Source organism: Peromyscus californicus, unplaced genomic scaffold (assembly GCF_007827085.1).
Source record: "Peromyscus californicus insignis strain IS unplaced genomic scaffold, ASM782708v3 Scaffold_3__1_contigs__length_106647218, whole genome shotgun sequence".
NCBI lineage: Eukaryota > Metazoa > Chordata > Mammalia > Rodentia > Cricetidae > Peromyscus > Peromyscus californicus.
The window spans coordinates 51,698,466-51,720,475 of record NW_026294551.1 but is presented as its reverse complement, the minus strand read 5'-3'; the positions used below and the strand labels follow the sequence as shown (position 1 = coordinate 51,720,475).

The 22,010-nt window shown below is 46.2% G+C and overlaps 3 protein-coding genes across 6 annotated transcripts in view; 1 reads left to right on the top strand and 2 right to left on the bottom strand.

Moving 5' to 3' along the window:
* Nup88 (nucleoporin 88) overlaps positions 1-6,683 on the bottom strand; it is a 28,404-nt gene extending 21,721 nt beyond the window's left edge. Inside the window, exons 1-3 of the mRNA XM_052756405.1 lie at positions 6,342-6,683; positions 2,405-2,574; positions 809-934 (exon numbers count right to left, since the gene is read on the bottom strand). Coding sequence (XP_052612365.1) covers positions 809-934; positions 2,405-2,574; positions 6,342-6,644 — 599 coding nt within the window. The 5' untranslated portion in view covers positions 6,645-6,683. The remainder of the gene's footprint in view (positions 1-808; positions 935-2,404; positions 2,575-6,341) is intronic.
* Positions 6,684-6,828: 145 nt separating this feature from the next.
* Positions 6,829-14,406, top strand: Rpain (RPA interacting protein). 4 transcript variants are annotated; one of them, XM_052756409.1, is made up of 7 exons: positions 6,830-7,263; positions 8,491-8,661; positions 9,770-9,830; positions 10,678-10,789; positions 10,943-11,006; positions 12,122-12,262; positions 14,262-14,406. In XM_052756409.1, the coding sequence occupies exons 1-7, from the start codon at positions 7,183-7,185 to the stop codon at positions 14,289-14,291; spliced, it is 660 nt and encodes a 219-aa protein (XP_052612369.1). In that variant the 5' UTR covers positions 6,830-7,182; the 3' UTR covers positions 14,292-14,406. The 4 variants fall into 4 exon arrangements, 2 of the variants coding, with proteins under 2 accessions (XP_052612370.1, XP_052612369.1); XM_052756410.1 differs by lacking the exons at positions 10,678-10,789; positions 10,943-11,006 and having other exon boundaries at positions 6,829-7,263; positions 12,129-12,262; XR_008222217.1 differs by lacking the exons at positions 10,678-10,789; positions 10,943-11,006 and having other exon boundaries at positions 6,831-7,263.
* On the bottom strand, positions 12,366-21,700 carry C1qbp (complement C1q binding protein). Its single transcript, XM_052756408.1, has 6 exons — positions 21,460-21,700; positions 20,898-21,048; positions 17,968-18,061; positions 15,784-15,879; positions 15,511-15,633; positions 12,366-14,861 (listed from the first exon to the last, which is right to left on the bottom strand). Exons 1-6 carry the CDS (start codon positions 21,683-21,685, stop codon positions 14,712-14,714), a joined length of 840 nt encoding a protein of 279 aa, XP_052612368.1. The 5' UTR covers positions 21,686-21,700; the 3' UTR covers positions 12,366-14,711.
* Positions 21,701-22,010: the final 310 nt, after the last annotated feature.

Below are 22,010 nucleotides of genomic sequence, written 5' to 3'. Positions count from 1 at the left end.
GGGGCTGGAGACATGGCTCAGCAGTTAAGAGTACTTGTTGCTCTCATACAGGAGCTGGGTTTGATCTCCAGCACACACATGCCACTCTAGTTGTGGGGTTCCTTCCTCTTCTGACCTCCATGGGCACCAGGTATGCATGAGGTGCACATATATACAAAACACCCATATGGCAAAACACCCATACACATAAAATAAATCTAAAAAAATTTATAAAGAATTTCCTACTAGTTCTCAAATCATCTCTTTGCCAAAGAGCTTGCCTATTTCTTCTAGTTAACCATGCAGAAGGGGAGTTTATGACCCAAAGAAATGCTCTCTATCTTTAGCAACATTTTTTGGGGGGTGGGGGGTGGATAACAGCGTTAAGGATGGAACCCAAGACCTCAAGCATAAGCACTGAACCACTGAGCTCCATTCCCCACACCTTTAGTCTTACAGCAACTTGATATATCATGCTTGTTGATACCCATGGGAGGCTGGCCCCTTTCTCAACAGAAACAGGAAGAGTGGATTTGGAAGGGGGTGGGGAGGGGGAGAATGGGAGGAGGCAAGCCTTTAATCCCAGCACTCAGGAGACAGAGGCAGAGGCAGGTGGATCTCTGTGAGGTCAAGACTAGCCTTGTCCACACAGTGTGAGACACTATCTCAAAGGGGGGAAAAGAGAGAATGGTTCACAATAGGCAATCAGATCAAATCATTACAATATTCAGTCACTTATGCGTGTTAGCCTGAGCAACTATTCAGTAAATAAGTAGTAAGACACAAAGCTTTTCCATTCACAAGGTAAACTAGGAAAGGTAAAGGTCACCTTATCACATTGTCTGATGTCAACAGCACTATGTGGGGATCCAGCATCTCACTTGGATACCACGCAGCATGCTTCAGAGTCAGAGAGGTAGAGCTGGTGAAAAATCTCTCAGCAATCGGCGTGGTACTAAAATAAAACAATTTCAAAAACATTTGTGTGTAGAACTTGGAAGAAACACATTCTAACCTACTGTAACACTGTTCCTTTCCTTCTCTTGTCATTCTGAGAGCATTCCAAGAAACTATCCAAGGAACCAAAGTGCAAATATTTTCTACATTACAGTAATATATTTTATACATTTTGGTTTTGCTGGTTCAGACAGGATCTTGCTACATAGCCCTGGCTAGAGCCTAGCACTCACAATGTAACCCTGGCTGACCTTGAACTCACAGCAATTCTCCTGGCACAGCATCCTGAGGGCTGGGATTGCATTTGTGTATTACCATACCCAGCTTATATAGTTCTTTACAGATGTGTTTTGATATTGCCTCTTGTTTGGTCTTTTTGCAAATCAATGTAGTAAAGAAACTATAAGGGCAGATATGATTATTCTGAAAACTAAGAAACAGTGATCTAAATACTATTAAGCAATTCAAGTAGACCCTCTTTATGTTATAGAGGTAAAGGTAAGTCTAGGTTTCTACGTTATATTCTTTTCAGTAGACCTTTTAGATTCCCACTTTCCTGGATTTTTATTTTTTAATTTATGTGTGTGTGTATAAAAATGAAACTGAAAGTTGGGCATCATATTTCTGCAGTCCCAGGTTCACCCCTGTGTGGGGCAGGGAGGCAGGGAAGGGCTATTACTTGGTAGGCTTTGTTACAGTAGGTATTAAGACTCCCCTCACCCCCTTGATTTTTTTTTTTTTTTTTTAAACTTGGAAGAAGCCATGAGCCTTAATTTAGATGTTTTCTTTCTGTGACTGAACACCTGGCAGCTGACCAACTGATGTACCTTAGGGCATGAGTAGCTCATGGTACATTTATGATGTCACAGTACAAAGTGCAATGACCAGAAAATGGCCTGACATCTAAATGGTATCTTGGAACAAAGATGTTAATCAACAGACAAAATCCTTAATCCACACACTTTACTTCAATATGTGAATAGTTCTTAAGCTCATGCACCTAACTGCAAACTTTCAGCTATTTCCGTAAAAATAACGGACTGATATTGTTTCTTGTAATTACAAATAAATATTAATACAGTATTCTTCAAAAACAGTAACAAAAGGGGCTAGGAAGGTGGCTCAGTGGTTGAGAGCACCTGCTGCTTTTGCAGAAGACCCAGGATTGGTTCCCAGCACCCTCATGGCAGCTCACAACCATCTGTAACTCCAGTTCCATGGGATCTGACTCTCTCTTCTAGGCTTCCTGGGTACCAGGCACACAAGCAGTACAGTGTGCACTTACATAAATGAAGGCAAAACACTCATACACATTAAAAAAAATGGTAACAGCAATAGCAACACAGGAAGCCAGTCTGCAGGATCACATGAATGCTCAAATGTTCCAATAGTAGAATCCCAAAATACATTTCAACAACCTCTGATCTTAGCAAGTTACAGTTAAACACTAAATGGAAATGCAACTTACCTACAATTCACAGTTGCTTTTCCACCTTCAAATTCAGAATCCTTTCCCCATCTTTGAGGTAATTCTAATGCCATAAGTCCTTTCATTCCTATAAGTGCTACATGATGTTGCGTAGGACTTAATAAGACTTGATGAATTTCAAACAGGGGTGGATTTATGCAAAGTAATCTCTGAAAATTTAGTAAAAATAGTTAATTTTAATGTTAATATATTTGGGAGTTGCTTGAAACCACAATCATGCTTTAATTTTCTATAGTTACAAAATAACAGCATTCTGGATAAGTACTAACACTTGTTTTATTAACTGATTATTCCCCAAGAAATTATCTCTGGGTGCTTGATAGATGACTTAGCCGCTAAAAGCACTTGCTCCTCTTGCAGAGGACCAGAGTTTAGTTCCCAGCACTCACATTCTTAGTTCACAGTCTGTAACTACAGTTCCAGGGAATCAGACACCCTCTTCTGGCTTCCTGGAGCACCTGTATTCATTCATTCATACACACACACACACACACACACACACACACACACACACACACACACACACTTAAAATAAGTCTTAGGGCTGGAGATGGCTCAGTGGCTACTCTTCCAGAGGACCTGGGTTCAATTCCTAGCACCTACATGGTGGTTCTGTAACCATTTTCTGGCCTCTGTGGATACCAGGCACATGAATAGTACATGCACACATATACAGACAGAACATGCATAAAGAGAAAATTAAAAACAAAACAAAAAAACTTTAGCCAGGCAGTATGCTGGCATATGCCTTTAATCCCAGAACTCTGGGAGGCAAAGGCAGGAAGATCACTGAGTTTGAGGCCAACTGGTCTACAGTCTGAGTTCCAGGACAGCCAGGGCTGTATACAGAGAAACCTTGTCTCAAAAAACAAAACAACAGGGCTGGAGAGATGGCTCAGAGGTTAAGAGCACTGACTGCTCTTCCAGAGGTCCTGAGTTCAATTCCCAGCACCCACATGGTGGCTCACAATCATCTGTAATGAGATCTGGTGCCCTCTTCTGGCCTGTAGGCATACATGCAGGCAGAATGTTGTGTACATAGTAAATAAATAAATCTTTAAAAAAAAAAAAAAAAAAAAAAAAAAACAAAACAAAAACCCAAAACAAACAAAACACAAAAACTTGCCTCCTCACATAACCTAATAGGCACTACTTAAGATTTGTTTTTCTTCTCTGTATTTCTGGCATCAAGCAGACTCTTGATACTTAGTGAATAAATAACTTTAGATGTATTAATACGAGATAACATTTTATAAACAGTACTGTAGAATAAAGAATAGCTTCAGGCCAATTATGGTAGTGTACACCTTTATTTCCAGTAGCCGGGAGGAAGATACAGGTGGCTCTGTTTGAGTTTCAGGCCACCCAATGCTACAAAATGAAACCCCAGATTAGCTTCAAGAGTTTTGCAGCAAACAGTACTGATTTATCTATGTGGCATAGTATAAAAGAGTGATATTTTAAGGGAGTTCCAATAATTTGTGATAGCATCATACATCCTCAAAAATACTCACTTTTATACTGGTACTACCTATTCTTATGACCATTTCAGATTACTACTTTCTTTTCTTTTTACTCTTAGTAAATAATGATGAGACTGTCACTATATTATTTACCTTTGTATGGAGAATCATGCTAAGCCAAAATCATTTAAGATAAGGCTTTTTTGAATATAATAAGATTTCTAATTGCTTTTGTATCTGTAAGCCAGTTTGTTTTTAAATGCCTGTTGCAGAGCTGGGCAGTGGTGGTGCACAGCTTTAATTCCAGCTCTGATCAGGATCTGCCTGATCTCTGAGTTTGAGGCCAGCCCAGTCTGAAGAGCAAGTTCTAGGACAGCCAGGGTGGTTGCACAGAGAAACCCTGTCTTGAAAAAAAAACATAAAAACAAAAACAAAGTCACCAAATATTAACAGAGCTCTTGCATGCTCTAGGATTAGGTCAAGTGCTAGACATAAAGAAATAAGGTAGACAGAATCTCTGTTTTGGTGTTTACAAATGAGAAAATACAACAAAAATACAGAGTCTGGTAACATAGGATCATCTTACACACACACACACACACACACACACACACACACATACACACACACACACACACACACACAGACCGGCCTGGCTCAGACCTGTAATCTCAACACTCAGAGACTGGTGCAGGAGTTCCAGACCAGCCTGGGCTACATAAGTGATTTCAGACCAGAAAAAAAGAAAATCAAAAGAAAATAATTAATTGAAACAATGCACGAATTTCTGATATTTATTCTTTTTTTTTTTTTTTTTTCTCGTTTTTCGAGACAGGGTTTCTCTGTGTAGCTTTGCGCCTTTCCTGGGACTCGCTTGGTAGCCCAGGCTAGCCTCGAACTCACAGAGATCCACCTGGCTCTGCCTCCCGAGTGCTGGGATTAAAGGCGTGCGCCACCACCGCCCGGCCTGATATTTATTCTTAATGGGAATTTTACAGTAGGTAAATGTGTAAATATTGACCAAGTTTCTCAAGAGTACTGGCTGCACCTTGTTAAAATCAATCACTTCTCAACAAGAATTAGTCCAGGGCACACAGGAGATTTCATGCATTGGAATGAATGCCACATTTTGGGTTTTTTTTTTTTTTTTTCTTGTTTGTTTGCTTGCTCCTTTTTTCTTTTTGAGACAGGGTCTCTCAGTCCTGGAACTCACTATGTAGACCAGGCTGGCCTCAAACTCAAAGAGATCCTCCTGCCTCTGCCTCCCAAGTGCTGGGACTAAAGACCTGCGCACCAGTCCTGGCTTAAAAAAAGTCTGTAACGGAGGAGCAAAGTAGTTTTTTTTCTTTCTTTTTTTTTTCCAATTAATTTTTTGGGGGGAGGTTACTTTGGGGGATGCTACAGGGGTGAGGGGCAGATCTGGAGGGACTGGGAGGTGAGCAGGATTGGGGTACATGTTGTGAAATTCCCAAAGAATCAATAAAGAATTATGTTATATATACATATACATACATATATATATATGAATAAAATATTGGGGGGAAAGTTTTTTTTTTTTTCAAGACAGGATTTCTCTGTGTAGTTTTGATGCCTGTCCTGGATCTCACTCTAGACCATGCTGAACTCGAACTCAGAGATCCGCCTGGCTCTGCCTCCCGAGTGCTGGGATTAGTGGCGTGTGCCACCACCGCCCGGCTTGGGGAGCAAGTCTTTAAAACAGAATCAGTTTACTACAAACGAACACTTCAATAAAGCAGTATTCGGTCACAGAAAGTCTAGAATAATTCTGATTATATCAACCTTCACATGCCATTCATTGGCTCATCAAATCAAAAAGGTATGAAGACCTAGCTCAGAGTTGGAACTCCTGTGCTTGCCCTGGTGGAGGTGAAGGTGTGTGTATTTCTCCTAAGGATGCGTTAATGGGAGTGTGCGCATGCGCGCGTGTGTTGAGTCCCTGCGCTGCAACAAACGCACAAACCCTTCCAACTTTAGCGAGCGCCCAAAGGGGCAAAAACAAAAAAACAAAACACAGGGACTCCCTTTTTCATTTCAGTCAGGTAATTTGGTCCTTTTAAACCTGTCCTAAAGCTCACAATAAACCTGTCCTAAAGTTCACATCTTTAAACAGGGTTCTTTGGGCCAAACAACTAAAACCGCTGTCTTCCTCAGAGCACCGACCATTTATCATGTCACGGACCTCTCTTTTTCTCCCAGACACTCAGAACACCACTTCCTCGAAGTGCCTGGCAGGGACCGAGACAATAAGCCTGCTGGAGAGGAATAAAGATACGAAAGACGGACTTTTCCACTCGAAGCGGGATGCTCCCGAAAGACGCCCGCTCAAGTCCGCGAGCACACCCACTACAGAGCCCAACACCCAAGATGGGAAGCGAACCAAAGAGCCGAGTGAGGTGCCCGCTAAGGGTCGCTTTCCAGACGGACTGGCGCACCTGGTACTGGGAGAGAGGGGGCTCCACGCTGCCCCCGCTGGGGCCTCGAAGGCGAACCACCAGGAAGGCGCTGTCTTCTGCGTCCCACAGAAAGAGCTCCCCTCCGAGGCCGAAGACCAGGTTTCTCGTCAGCAAATGCGGCGGCAGAGGAGGGCCCGAGGGAGAAGTCGAAGCCGCTGGTTTCTCCGCTTCGGCCGGACTCCTGTTTTTCAGGCCCTCGCGGAGCCGCAAGAACGCGACGTGGTTAGGGAGCCAGCTCTGCCACAGCTCCCCATCACCCGCAGGCCCCTCGGCGGCCGCCATCTTGAATGCAGCAGCTCTCGGTTCTGGGAGCTCAGCCCCGCCGCGGCGCGTAGCCAATCCGCGACCAGCACTTCACGGCTTCAGCCTATCAGCGAGTAGGAATCCCGAGGGGTGGGCCCGCTAGGCAGGCATCACTAGAGGAAAGCCAATCTACAGCGCCGCAGAATGACGCCAAAGTGGGCGGGGCGGGGCGGGGTCAACCACTTGGCGGGGTTAGAGACGGCTTTGGAAGGCCAGTGCGTAGGGTTAAGAACGGGATGTGTGTATCTAATTGTCTGCTGACGCCTCCCCCTGGATAAACTCAGAACTTTCACTCAAGACTCACCTCCCTCAGCCCAGGTGGTGTTTACTCCTCATCAGTCACTACTTCGTCCACCCGTGGATTTCCCTAAGCCTGTCTCTGTGAGGGGATAGACACTAGTGAGTTCCTAGAAGACCTTACGACCTGAAGGGCAGTCAGCGCCCAGAAACTAGAACTTCCGGAATCCTTTGCGCGCGGCTAGGGGGCGGGGATTTGGGAGCCGTCTCCGGTTAAGAGATGGCAGAGTCCTCGGGGTCTCCGCACCGCTGGTTGTACAAACAAGTGGGCTCGCCGCCCTGGAAAGAAGCTTTCAGGAAGGTAAGTGTGAGATTTGGGTCGTAATCACTTCCCTAATCTGTCCCAAGGACCACTGTCCTCTGTTCCCTCGCTTCGCTATTGGTCGTGAAGCAGGTGCCCGGAGTGCCTAGCCAGCGAGATGGATCTCGAACTCAAGACTACTGCCACAGGCCTGGGTCCTGGCCACCGCCTGCTACCTTTCAGGCTTTTGGCTGGAGTAGGTGCTATCCCAGGAAGCTTTGGTTTTGGATTCGAGTTTGTTTCAGATGTTAAGTGTCATGACAGCGGTAGCTGCTGCTTGCTGTGACACCGCCACTTAATGTTGAGTTACGGAGAGAAGCACTCTGTATTCATTTGTCGTATGAGATAGAAGTTATTTTTCTTCTGAAGAGTCAGAAGAATCTCAGTTACTGTTAGGAGAGTTGTAGTAAGCCTTCTGAAGTCAAATAGTCCCTCTGAGAAATAGCATAGCTCTCTGTTCAGCAGTCTCTAAAGGAGTGGGTATATTCTAGAAAAAACAATCGCAGTGCTGGAAATATTATGCAGAGTAGGGTTTCTCAGCCGTGAATACTGACATTTTGAAGGGGAAAGTTCGGTTATGGGAGATTGTTTTGTCCGATGTAGAACACTTAGATGCAGATTCCTTGGCCTACCTCCTAAATGGCATCAGCCAATAGCAGTTCTACCAGCAGAGCTGTGGCAACCAAAAATCGTCCTGAGTTGAGGGTGGAGAGATGGCTAAGTGTTAAGTGCACTTATGCTCCTGCAGCAGACCTGGTGGCTGTAACTCCAGTTCCAAGGCATCCACCATTGCCATCGTCCGGCCTCTGTGGGCACCTGCACTCATGCAGTGCACATAAACCCATACAGGCACACACATACGCACATAAAAAAAATCATCAGGGTTGAGAAGTACTGTTGTAGAAGATCATTACTAAAGCCATATGTACAGTAGCAGGAATTTGGAAGCCATATCAATGTCTGAGGTCAGTCTGTGGATGCAGGTGCTGCGTACCCAACTGCTTGCATTCAAGATAAAATCTAAAATATAGGAATCTGGAGATGCATGAGCAAAGCACTGTGATTTTACCTGTCTGTGTGTGGATGAGGACTTGAGAATATGAAATTTTGCATCTAAGATTCTTTCAATATTTTACGAACTAATTGGAGTTTTTTTCCCTTTCTTTTTTAGTGGAATTGACCTTTTCTTTCTTTTACTGTTCTGAACCCCCCCCCCCCCCCCCCAAGAGATGTCTCGAGAGAATGAGAAACAGCCGGCACAGGCTCCTGAACAAGTACCGCCAGGCTGCAAGTGGTACACCAGGGAGAGCCTCAGACAGATTGCTTGTGCAAGAAGTGATGGAGGAAGAGTGGAATTGTTTGCAGTCAGTAGAGAATTATCCAGAGGCTTTGATTCAGGTCAGTCAAGGGGGCTGTGGCTAGGGGCTGGCTGCTCTACAAAGAACTTCTGGTGACATCTTTCTGTTTATCCAGGTCTTTTCAACCTACCCACTTCCCAGCCCCCAAGCATAATTCTAAGAGCCTTTTGGCTCAGGCCTTTCTCCTTCTGAGTAGATTATTCTATATTGATGGTTCTGCAATACTAGACTTTAGGCACGTGGCAACCTTGTAATGAAACTTAATAACTTATGAAGCTAAAAGGGAAGAAAATGTCATTCTTGCTTTCCCCATTGGAAACTTTGACTCACTAGGAATGGGTTAGGGACCTCTCTTTGAAAAGGATGTCTACAGCAACATTCTGATTCCAGCCAATCAGAGTTTGGAGTTGTGTGTCCATAGAAAACTATTTACAGTGTATCAGGCAAGGCTATGGGCTAGCATCAGGATTTAAGAATTCTGTTTAGTTTGACTGACTCACAGCTGTACTGTGTTTCTTTGAGCCTTAGTTTTTACATTTACATAAAATAGAGAAAATGGCAGAAACATTATAGAATTGTATAGCAAAACATGAAAACCCTTGAAACCATCAAAGCACTGTATAATAATGATGCATTCTCAGGGGCATCTATGTGTCCTACAGTATGCTAAATGGTCAGCATAACATCACCACAGTTAGTGTTCACAACAGGCCTCTCAGGTCGGTCTTATTCCAGCTTTACAGAAGCTAAAATAGCTTTTCTAAGACTAGACCTTTTCACGTGGCCTGTCTTAGGACTTTTCCTTAAGTGCTGCCTGATTTTATCTCCCTTAAGTTTGGTGGTGGGTACTTTGATCATTTGTTGTTAGTTTAGCGTGGCCACATTGCTATACTGTCAGCAGATTCTGCATGCAAACTAGACCAGTTTTGCCAGGTAAATCTGGGGTCTTTGAGGCAGCTTTCGTTTAAAAATCCCCATGGGACCTGGTGGCCGATTAATACTTCACATGGAAGGTGAAGACACCACTTTCTGCTCTGTCTGTCTGTCTGTCTGTCTGTGCCATGCTCAGGAATCAAACCCAGGCTCTTGCATGCTGGGCTAGTGCTGCTCGTCTGAGCTATACTCCCTCCCTCTACTTTCTCTTATAGTTGGGACTGCCAGGGGACCTAGCTGTGCTGCAGGACATCGAACAGGAGCTGTGTGATGAAGGTAATTCCAGATGTAGTCTCTCCTACCTACGTGCACCTACTCTTAGGCTGGCCCTACCTTGACTCAGGATTGGTTTCGTTGTTTTCGATTGTTTGGGGGCTAGGGATAAACCCAGAGCCTTGGCATGGAGGCACACTCTAAAGCTATATCCTCAGCCCTAGGATTAGTTCTTAATCCCTGTTCTTCGACTTCAATCATGAGTTGAGTGTCCAGAAGGCTGTTTGGACCTTTAATTCTTGGCCGTCTATCATCCCAACAGTGAGGGCCATTGGCTCTGTGCCATGAACTTCTCATTTATGATGCCGTTTCCTCCATCTGACTACTGTGAAAGATAGGATTAGACAAATAGAAAACAGTATCCTCACACAGGTCCCATAGCTACTCAGTGGTAGAGTTGGGAAGCAGTGTCCATGTTTATTTTATCCTGCCTCTTGCTTCTTCGTTCACCTGAGCACTGCGGCTGTGCCTGTAGGGCCAGCTGCTTGTGATCTCATGGAGGAGGGTAGGCTTTCAGGAAGGCAATTGAGCCTCAGTTTCAGACTAGCCAGGATAGCATAACGAAACCTGCCTCTTGAATAGTAAACATGTCACTCTGCATGTGTGGGCATATCTTTACATGTACACCCGAGGGCCAGCTTTCATCCATTCTTTATTGTTTGCCCATGAGTTTGCGAGCCATCTGCTTCTTGAGGTTCTGAGAGCATTGTGTAGAGTACACAGTTTTGCATCTTATATCACAGTGACTTACTCCATATAGCCTTGTCTTGACTAGGTTTCACATTTATCTGTAAAATAGAATAGACCTGCCCTACAGGTACAGGACAATCCTGGGCCTTTTGCCTTGCAGAAAAGTCCATCATAAGCGAGTATGAGAAGAGCTTACAGTTTGATGAAAATTGTCTCAACAGCATGTTGGCTGAGTGGGAAGCAAACCCCCTCATCTGTCCTGTGTGTATAAAGTAAGGCTTTTCAAAATCTTTTTAGTATTATTGGTTCTCATTCCCTACTCCAAAGTAAGGGTGATGCCTCTGCACCCTAGTCTATTGACTGAGAGGTATAGGGAACCAGGTCTTGTTACCACAGTGATCTGGGAATCCTAATTCTGTCTCTAGGTACAACCTGAGAATAATGAACAGTGTGGTCACGTGTCCGTGTGGCCTGCACATCCCATTTCACGTAAGTGTCCACACACATTCCCTATTACACCGACTGTATTAAAGAGCCTCTGGTGGCGGTTTGGAGTCAGTTGTACACATCCGTGCGTTACCCTTCTTGTCACTGACAGGATCCTGCAGCAATAACCTGAGAGAGGGTTATTTTGGTTTAGGACTTCAGAGGGGTCAGTGCATCATGGTAGAGAAAGCATGGTAGAGTAGCTCCCTGGGGGTGAAAGCCAGGACTCCTTAGCATCTTGGCCAATAGGAACAAGATCTGTTCCTAGTAGCCTACCAGATAGACTTCCTATGTTTTGCCTGCATGTATGTCTGTGTACTGTGTATGTGTCTGGAGCCCTGGAAGTAAGAAGAGGGTGTTGGATCCCCTGGAACTGGAGTTATAGTTGGTTGTGAGCTGCCATGTGGGTGCTGTCAGCCCAGGTCCTCTGGAAGAGCAGCAAGTGCTCTTGAACACTGAGCCATCTCTCCAGATGCCCTTTTTTGGTTTTGAGGCAGAGTCTAGTAGTAGCCCAGGCTGGCCTCAAACTCACTTATAGCTCAACTTCTGGTCTTTCTGACGTCCCTTCCAGGTGCTGGGTTACAGGCTTGTGCCACTCCACTTGGTCTTTACACTGTGCTGGGTATGTTTGCCAGGCGAGCATTCTACCACCTGAGCTGCAATCCCAGCCCCCAACCATCTAAGCCTCCAAAGAATCAAACTGTCTTGATTGGCGATTCAGGTTGTCAACCTGCTGGTTATACAGTATTTAAGATTAGCTGAGCCTGGAGAGATGGTTCAGGGTTGAGAGCACTGATTGCTCTTCCAGAGGATCAGGGTTCAATTCCCAGTACCCATATAGCAACTCACAACTGTCTGTAACTCCAGAACCCAACACCCTCACACAGACATACATACAGGCAAAAACACCAATAAATAAATTCTTAAGCCCGGTGGTGGCGCACGCCTTTAATCCCAGGACTCAGGAGGCCGCCTGGTCTACAGAGTGAGATCCAGGACAGGCACCAAAACTACACAGAGAAACCCTGTCTCGAAAAAAAAAAACAAAAACAAACAAAAAAAAAAAAAAAACCATTTAAAAAAATTTAAAAAGATTAGTTGTGGTTGAACTTTGCCAGTCTCCAGGGTTGACAGAGCAGAAGCTGCGTGCCTGTTTGGAGGATAACATAAATGAACACGGTGCACACTGTCCCCACACGCCTGAATTTTCAGTCACCGGTGGAACAGAAGATAAGCCCAGTCTTCTGATGAGCTGCCTGGTAAGCCTCCATGGGATCTAGTCAGTTGTAAGAGCACACCAGCAGTCAGTTCTGTTCCCCTCTTGGTGGAAATAATGGCTTAGAAAAAGGTAAATAAACATGGTTTTTTTTTTTTGAGGGATTTACTTCACAGAAAGTATCAGCAGGGTGTGGTAGCACTTACCTGTAATCCTGTACTAGGGAGGCTGAAACAGGGAGTTTAAGGCCAGCCTCGACTGCATAGTGAGAACCTGTCTCAAAACCGGATGTTGGGCTGGCAGGATGGCTCAGTAGGTAAGAGCACTTGCTGCCAAGCCTGGCAACCCGAGTTCAAGCCTTGGACCTCATGTGGTAGAAGCAGAGAAACGTTCCTGCAAATTGTCTTTTGTCTTCCACAACATATAGTGTGCTTGTGTGTACACACACACACACACACACACACACACACACACACACGCACGAAGAATTGAAGCATATGGAATGAGTTTGCTGTGGGAACCAGTGTTAGTATATATGACATATTATAGCTTCCAGGTTCCAAACAGGGGAACTTTGGAGTCACTGAGTGCTACAATGTGCCAGATATTCAGTAGTAACCTGAACCACACATAAAATTGTCCAGTACTTTTGGGCTCCAGCTGTACCTGACACCAGGTTTCCCTTAACACTGCTGGAGTGACCTGTTTGTCTTTGTTTTTGAAGACAAGGAATATTTTTCTCCCACTTGTTTTTCTTACACCCACTGTATGTAGTTAATGGGTTTTTTTTTTTTTGGTTTTTCGAGACAGGGTTTCTCTGTGTAGCTTTGCACCCTTCCTGGAACTCACTTGGTAGCCCAGGCTGGCCTCGAACTCACAGAGATCCGCCTGGCTCTGCCTCCCGAGTGCTGGGATTAAAGGCGTGCGCCACCACCGCCCGGCCGTTAATGGGTTTTTACAAGTGAACTAAAGTGGAAGAGTTGAAGAGGCACAGGCCAAATGACCTCAGCCTCTGCCTTCTTAGAAAGTTTAAGTGCAAGCCGGGCTGTGGTGGTGCACGCCTTTAATCCCAGCACTCGGGAGGCAGAGGCAGGAGGATCTCTGTGAGTTCGAGGCCAGCCCGGTCTACAGAGCGAGATCCAGGAAAGGCGCAAAGCTACACAGAGAAACCCCGTCTCGAAAAATAAAAACAATAAAATAAAATAAAAAGAAAGCAAGTGCAGTGCTGAGATGGCTCTTTTGCAAGCATGAGGACCTGACTGAGTTTGGATCCCAGAACCCATATAAAGTCATGTAGGGGCCGGGCGGTGGTGGCGCACGCCTTTAATCCCAGGCAGGCGGATCTCTGTGAGTTTGAGCCCAGCCTGGTCTACAGAGCGAGATCTAGGACAGCCAGGGCTATTACACAGAAAAACCTTGTTTCGAAAAACAAAACAAACAAAAAAGCCATGTAGGCATGGTGGCTACCTATAATCCCCCAGTTCACGAGGCCAGAGGCAGGGAGATGCTTGAGACAAGCTGACTACAGACTAGCCAATCAAGGAACTCCAGGTTCAGCTGGAGTCCTTGGTCAATAGAGAGCAATTGAGGGAGACATCTGTCAACTTGAGGCCTACACACACACACACACACACACACACACACACACACACACACACGAAGAGAAATGGCACATCAGCCTTGTAGAATTTCAAATGGTAGCAGAGCTCATGTTAAATTCTTTTTTGGGGGAAATGTGGTCTACCCTGGCTGGTCTGGAACTTGCTACATATGCCAGGCTGGCCTCAAACTCAGAGATGTGCCTACCTCCTCTCCAGTGCTGGAGATGAAAGGTGTGCACCAAGTTCTTTTAAATGTCAGTTTCAGACCAAGTACTGGAGAGGATGGAAAGGGCAGTTAAAGAGCAAGCAGGCAGGCATGACAACGTATGCTGCTTGGGAAGCTGAGGTAGGATAATTTGAGCCCAGGAGTTTAAGACCAGCTCACCTAATAGTTCATGGCTAGAATGTAATTTACACTAACTTGTTTTCTGTTTAATCCAGGCTTGTGACACTTGGGCTGTGATCCTCTAGTCATCCTGGCCTCACACTTCACTGCTGGGCTGACAACTCATTCCCTCTGAGAGGGTCTCTGCATGCACAAGCCTCTTGTATATAACTTATTTTACATTAAAACTGTTCAAACATCTCTGCTCTTGGTGTTCTGATGCAGGGCAAAAGAAAAAGAATCTGATTCTTCTTGGAGGAGATAAGATCAATTTTATTGTCCATCATTATGTTATACAAAAACCTACAAACAATAGATTTATACAGGAGAAAAACACCCAAATGAGTAGCAGTTGGAAGCGTAGCAGCAATAATGCAAACCTGCTTCCTTCCTCCCATGGTATTAGGATGACAGCCATTTCAAAGCATAATTCTGATGTCAAGGTAGCTTTTGTTCACTGGCCAAAGCTTGCCATTTAAATTAAAGCCCTCAGTCTCTTGACAGTTCTACTGGCTCTTGACAAAACTTTTGAGATCTTCGAGAAAGGTGATATATTCTTGGTGCTCTAGGGCTGTACTGAGCTCCACCAACTCATCTGCAAAAGTGTTGTCCACCCCGCGGTCAGCAAGGAAATCCATCAGGTGGTCATACAAGGCCTGGGAAGAAAAATATCGAGTAGCTTGAACAACAGCAGAACAAGATTGAAAATGGGTTGGCAAGATGGCTTAACAGGTAAAGGTGTTGGTTTCTTGGGACCCACACAGTGGAAGGATAGAACCAAGTGCTGTGGGATGTTCTGTATGGCAAATATGTTGCTCTGATTGGTCAATAAATAAATCACTGATTGGCCAGTGGTCAGGCAGGAAGTATAGGCGGGACAAGGAGGAGAATAAAGCTGGGAAGTGGAAGGCTGAGTCAGAGAGACACTGCCAGCCGCCATGATGACAAGCCACATGTGAAGATGCCGGTAAGCCACAAGCCACGTGGCAAGGTATAGATTTATAGAAATGGATTAATTTAAGCTGTAAGAACAGTTAGCAAGAAGCCTGCCACGGCCATACAGTTTGTAACCAATATAAGTCTCTGTGTTTACTTGGTCGGGTCTGAGCGGCTGTGGGACTGGTGGGTGATAGAGATTTGTCCTGACTGTGGGCCAGGCAGGAAAACTCTAGTTACAACCAAGTCCCCAGAGTTGTCCTGTGACATTCCCACGTGGGCTACTGCACGTATGAAAACACAGAATGCCACTTCCATTCCTTGACCCTCTGCAACAGCCGAGCATCCTCCATCTCAGCTAGCACTCACCCAGTCCAGGGAGTCCGTGTTGAGTGTGTAGTTAGTATCCCTCCATTCAGAGTCACCAGTGGCTTGAAAGCTAACCTCCTTGATAGAGAAAATATCACTCTCGGCCTCATCTTCTTGTCCAATCTGAGGGACAGCAGAGGTTAAGAACTGAGGTGCCAAGAAAGGCCCTGCAGTTCCCACCCACTCTCACCTTCCTTCCCCTCCCGTCCTGGTCTAGATTACCAGATTCTTGTACATGCTACATGAGATCAGAAGACACTCCACCCTACAAACCTCATCCTCAGGATAGTGACAGTCCAGTACAAGGGTCTTCTTGCCATCACTCTTTGTGACTTCAACCACAAAATTGGGAGTTGATGTCAGTTCTGGCTGGAGAAACAGGGACAAGTCAGTACATGCCAGTGCTGTTGGGGTGCACACACCCAGACCAATGGCCCCAGGTGGTGCAGTGTCTGATACCCACTGCCATTAGGTTGGGATAACTTTAGCCTGTTGTAGAATATTATTTTAAGATGTGTTGCATTCTTTTATGTTGCATTTGTTTAACTCTGTGAAGCTGTTACTTTGCCTGTCTAAAACACCTGATGGTCTAGTAAAGAGCTGAACGGCCAATAGCGAGGCAGGAGAAAGGATGGGTGGGGCTGGCAGGCAGAGAGAATAAATAGGAGAAATCTGGGAGGAAAAGAAAGAGCAAGAGAACAAGGATAGGAGGACACTGGGGGCAGCCACCCAGCCACCCACCACCACAGAGTAAGAGTGAAAGTAAAAAAAGCCCAGAGGCAAAAGGTAAAAGGAATAATTTAAGCTAAGGAAAGTTGGCTAGAAATAAGCCAAGCTAAGGCCCGGGCATTCATGAGTAATAATAAGCCTCTGTGGGTAATTTATTTGGCAGCTGGATAAAGAAAACAAAAACATTAGCCAGGCTGTTGGGGCGCACACACCTGGACCGACAGCCTCAGGTGGTGCAGAGTGTGATAGCCATGGCCAACATAGCACTAAAGCAGTTCATCAATCCTGTTAGCAACTTCCTTTCTAAAAGAACACGGGGTTTACAGTGGTGTCTGAAGTCCAGGCACAGCTGTGAACCAGCTCTTGAGAGCTGTTTCTGCTCCTACACCCCGCAGAGATGGCTAAAGCATGGACCTGGAGCTCCTTCCCCTGCGGCTGCTTTAGATCAGGACTGGAGCCTGGCACACAGAGCTCTGGCTAAGTGACCACCTTAACTGGAAAATGCAGCAGCTTCCTTTTACGGTGACCTAAGGGACAGGCCCAGACAGTGGGTAAGGAGTCGGGGTGCACACTATGACAAGCACAACAGGGACTCTGCTGTTCACACTTGTGTGTAAACAGTGCTGACATCTGCTTAGTCAGATGGCCTGGGGATCCTGTGGCCCTCACAATGGTTGGCTTCTAAGCCAGGCATACCATTTCTAAAACACTTGAATATTACCTAGATCCAGCCATGTGGGCCAGCACCCTAAGGGAAAATCTCAGCTGGCCAAATGTTAATCTCTTAAGGCTGGGCTAGCAGGATGGCTCATCAAGTAAAGGTGTTTGCTGCTAAAGCCTGATGACCTCGGTTCAGCCCTGGGACCCGCATGGCAGAAGGATAAACTGATTCCTGGAAGTTGCTTTTGACTTCAAGTGCACACATACAAATAACATAACAAGTAAGTGAATGAATAAACACAATTTACATTTTTTTTTTCCTTAAGTCCCTCAGCCTTATTTTGGCCAAATGACTAGTATTGACCACCCAATTGTTAGAACATCTTTTACACTGAAACACGTCAAATGATACTGTCTTGATACCAAGAACTCCCCCGCCCCAAAACACAGGCATAGCTCCTTTGCTTTAAGAGAGCACAGGCCCAACAATAAAGCCTAGAACCTGCAGGGAGGCAATGTACACTAGAACAGGGCCCTCAACTCCAGCTGAAACTCATTCCAAACTACTGCTCTAGTCACAGGGAGTGACAGCCCCACCTCCTCCTAGCATGAGGAAAAATTATTTTTGGGAGGGAAGGGGGATTTTTTTTTTGAGACAGGGTTTCTCTGTGTAGCCCTGGCGGTCCCAGAACTCAATCTATAGACCAGACTGGCCTCAAACTCAGATTCCCCTTGCCTCTGTCTCTCAAGTGCCGGGATTAACTGCATGTAATACTAGGGCCTGGCTTCAGGAGAGAAATTTTTTAAAAGATGGGAAAAGAAACAGTCCTTCTAGCATGGTGTGGTGGCACATGGCTTTAATCCTAGCACTTGGGAGGCAGAGAAAGGCAGATGTCTGTGAGTTCGAGGCTAGCCTGGTCTATAAAGCAAGTTTCAGGACAGCCAGGGATGTTACACAGAGAAACCCTGTCTCAAAAAACCAAACCAACCAACCAACCAACCAAACAAAAACCCCAGCCCCCACCTTTCAGGACAGATAAATGGCTGGCTGCAGTATCACTAGCTTACCTCTTGTTCTTCAGCCTTCTGCCCTTGTGAGGGCTCCTCTTCACCATCAAATGTTGGAGGGATGCTGTTGTTAATGTTGAAAGTGACAGTGATCCTAGAGAGGCAAGTGAAAACACACTAAGGTACAATGTTAACTGAGGGATACACAGAAGAGGGAGGCCTGCTACAGTAACACCCGTGCAAAGGCACGCTGAAACAATGTCTCCACCCCAGCTGGCTGTGCTGGGAACTGAGAAACTTTTAAACAAGGCTGGCATCCTGGTGTCTTTCCAGGGAAGCTGATGGAGGTGAGCAGTCATCTGCCCCAGAAAAAAAGCCTCACAAAACACAGCCCAACAGATTCACCTTGCACAATCACACTTTGCACAATCACAAACAAGGAACTGAAACACCCAGTAACTTTTCCTTTCTCCCTTTTTGAGGTTCTGGAGCTCAAACACCTTGTGTATGTTTGGCAAACGTTCACAGCTGCATCCTGGCCCTTTTGTGGTAACTTTAGGTTGTACGAATCTTTATGTGACGAATCTTTTTTTGTTGTTGTTGGGTTTTTGTTTTGTTTTGTTTTTCGAGACAGGGTTTCTCTGTGAAGCTTTGGAGCCTGTCCTGGAACTTGCTCTGTAGACCAGGCTGGCCTTGAACTCACAGAGATCCACCTGGCTCTGTCTCCTGCTGAGATTAAAGGTATACGCCACCACCGCCCGGCCAAAGCATGTCTTAAAATGAGATAAATTCCTTTGCCATGACGCCTGGAAGCAGTTCGGGACTATTTCTACTTCAGCAGAGCCAACCCATGTAAGAGCACACTGAATGCTGCTTCCTGGAGCCGAACTGGTCAATGCCTTGCTGTCAGGCTGCTTTGTCATAGAAAAAGAATGGCAGGCTGAACCATAAAACACGCCTAACTTGGACTAAGCTGGGTTCCTGGGCCACAAAATGGGCTGAAAAACCCTAAAATGATTTAGGTGAAGTTACAAGTGATCTATGTATATTATGCTGTGCAAAACAACAACAACAACAACAACAACAACAACAATAAAACACCCCAAACAAACAAAAAAACAAATCGAAACCTTTCACAAAATGGGTCACAGACCGTAAGGTCTGAAACTGTAGAACTGTAAGAAAACAGACTCAAATCTTTGCAACCCTTGCCCAGGCAATGGTTTCTTAGCCCTAACACTAACAAGTCTAAGTGTGTGCTGCGGCGGCGGTGGGGATGGAGCCCAGAGCCTCACACGTCAGGCAAGCAGTTTGAATATGGCGTACACTCTCCCCTTACGTATGCAAGAACTCAATCCCCAAAGTTAATGAGAATATTAAGAGGGGGAGACGTCTCCCCGATCCTCGGTGATGGGGATCAAGTCCAGGGTACCTCCTAGTCTAAAAGAGTGGAAGTGTCAACTGTGGTGTTAGAAAGGGGGCCTTTGCTGGGCATACTCAAGCCAGATGGGCTCCCGCCCCACTCAAGATATCTGCAATTGGCACTGGTTGCCAGGGAAAAAAATCAAGTCTTCTACAAAGGAGTATCAGTGCCTGTATCAATCACACTTCAGGGTAGGCCCCCAAAGCCAACACAAAACAATCTCAAGGATATTTTTGTAGACATTACTCTGTAGACTAGACTAGCCTTGACTTTAGAGATCCACTGGCCTCAAGTACCGGGATTAAAGGTATGCCTGGCAGTTTGTTTTGCTTGTTTGTGTTTTTTTTTTTTTAAAGAGAGAGAGAAAGAAAGGGTATGGAGCTGGGTGGATAGGGAGAATCTGGTAAGGGCTAGGGGAGGGTGATTCCCCAAGATTGAATTTGAGAGGCTTTAAGGAGACAGAAACCACAACTTTATCACCCTGCCAGAAGGCCATCACTAGCTGCACCCACAGTCTAGACCCTCTCCTGGCCTTGAACTTCCTTCCTTCCTCTTCTTCTTTTTTTTTTTTTTTTTTTAAAGGTTTTTTGAGATAGGGTTTCTCTCTGCAGCCTTGGCTGTCCTGACTCTCACTCTGTAGACCAGACTGGCCTCTCTGGGATTGAAGGTGTGCACCACCACCACCACCACCACCACCACCACCACCACCACCACCACAGCCTGGCCTTGAAATTTCTTATCTCCGCCCACATCTATTGCTAGGATGACAGGCCCCCACTGAGTAAAACTGCTTTCTTATACTGTGAGAGCGCACTGTGCTCTCGAGGCCCTGGGGATTGATCCTGGGCCTTGCACTTAGCAGAGCCAGAGTAGGACTTCTCTAAGGAAGACGGGGTGAATGAGTAACACAAAATAGCACAAACAAGGGCTTCACAGTTTTAGGGCACCAGGTGTGGTGGCACAGGCCTATGACTTCAGCACATAGGTGTCTCAAGCAGGAGGACCAAGAGTCTGTGGCCAGTCTGTGCTAGAGCGCAAGATAGAGACCCTGTTTCCAAAACAAAGCAGTTTAGGGGACAGGGTGAGCTAAGCTTGGCTAAGAACTCTCTACCTCTGATGGCCTCTCTATACTGTAACTTCATCCTGTTACTTAAGAGTTACATAGCTTTCATTCTCAACCACTACAATCGCCAGCCAGAGGGGATAATTTTATGTGAATCCTAAACAAGTGAATTTGTCAGTACTTTAAACATCCCTAAAATTCCAGTGCCTAAATCCAGGCAAGGCACAGAACTGTCATCAGTAACCCAATGCTGGTTGTCTGCCATCCCAACAGACTCCCGATACACATTTTGGAGCTGCTTAATGTCTCCTTAATTACCAGGCCTTAGCAAATGTGTATCAGTGAATGTACTCCCTGGAACCTAAGAAAATTTCTAATTACATTCTTCCTCAAAAACCACTTTATCAAAGCACTGAGCCTAATCAGGACCTTCTTGGGATGGCCAGGACAAGGTGCTGCAGAGTAAGGGATTCAGTCTCCTAGAACCCCTGGGCCAGTACTTACTTTTCTCCAGCAACTTTGCGCAATAATTTAGCCTCCGTCCCGTTCACTTCCAGCTCCCAATCTCCAGACATCTTGGGAAGGGACTTATGCTTCTGGATTTTCTTCTCTTCCTTAATTTCATCCGTCAAGAATTCAACAAAGGCTTTGTCTCCTAAAAGGAAAAACCAAGATGGTCCAAAAAGAGAAAAGCCCATTTGCTTTACCCTGTAGACCTGAACTGTGTCTAATCTGTTTCTATGGCTGCTCTAAGACTTCTAGCCCAACTGACGCCTAAAAACGTCCGTTTCCGCTCTGTAAAAACACCAGGATGTATTTACTGGGTTCCAGAAGTTATTTCTCATCACGGACTATCATTACTCTCCGTACAAAACAAAAGCATTTCCAACTACCCGCTTCCACTTGCCGAAAGACATGACCAGCATTTTCAAACCACGACCCCTCCGGGCTTTTGCCAAGTCACATTTCCAAGACACGAGGAGGGGAGCCAGCGATCACGAGTGTCCAGCTCGGGATCCGTTCCAAGCTGGGCCCCTGCACCCCAGCCTAGGTGTGCGAACCTTACCCTCGGTGTGCAGAGCTCCACAGCCGCACGAGCAGGGCGCCGGGGGCTGCAGGAGGCCGGAGCGCCGCGCGGAGCCCGCTCGTACGCTGAGCAGCCCGAAGGGCCGGAGGCACGGCCGGGGCGCGGGCTGCAGCAGCTGCCGGAGCGGCGAGGCGGGGACGGCGGCGCGGAGGCCCGTGGCAGCGGCGCCCAGGGCGCGGGGCACGCAGCGCAGCAGGGGAAGCATCGCGGGGAGGACACGTGCCGAGGGAAGGACGACCGGGCCAAGACACCGGATGACCTAGCGCACCGCCGGAAGCCCCGCCCCCGCCCGGGAAGCTCTTTTACGTCAGAGGGCGGCAGGCACCGGGCCAGACTGCGCCCTCTGCTGGGAGCCGCCAGTGCAGCGGGGGAGGCCCCCGAATCCCGTAGCCGTGTTCTCTGCCTGGCTGCCCACTCTCCCCACCCTTTTCTCAAGCCACACCAGGCTTTGTTACTTCGTGGAACGCGCTCAGGTCTCACCTCAACTCGCGCCGGACATAATACTCCAAGATCATCTCACTTAAAGGTCT

Bases quoted from the DNA above. Each gene is read 5' to 3' on its own strand.
- Rpain (XM_052756409.1), top strand. From the start codon at position 7,183: ATGGCAGAGTCCTCGGGGTCTCCGCACCGCTGGTTGTACAAACAAGTG. The intron at 8,662-9,769 runs GTCAGTCAAGGG...TTTCTCTTATAG, and splicing joins ATCCAGAGGCTTTGATTCAG to TTGGGACTGCCAGGGGACCT. The intron at 11,007-12,121 runs GTAAGTGTCCAC...GAACTTTGCCAG, and splicing joins GCCTGCACATCCCATTTCAC to TCTCCAGGGTTGACAGAGCA.
- C1qbp (XM_052756408.1), bottom strand. From the start codon at position 21,685: ATGCTTCCCCTGCTGCGCTGCGTGCCCCGCGCCCTGGGCGCCGCTGCC. The intron at 21,049-21,459 runs GTAAGGTTCGCA...TTTTCCTTTTAG, and splicing joins TGGAGCTCTGCACACCGAGG to GAGACAAAGCCTTTGTTGAA. The intron at 15,634-15,783 runs GTTTGTAGGGTG...GCTGTCCCTCAG, and splicing joins GTCACTATCCTGAGGATGAG to ATTGGACAAGAAGATGAGGC.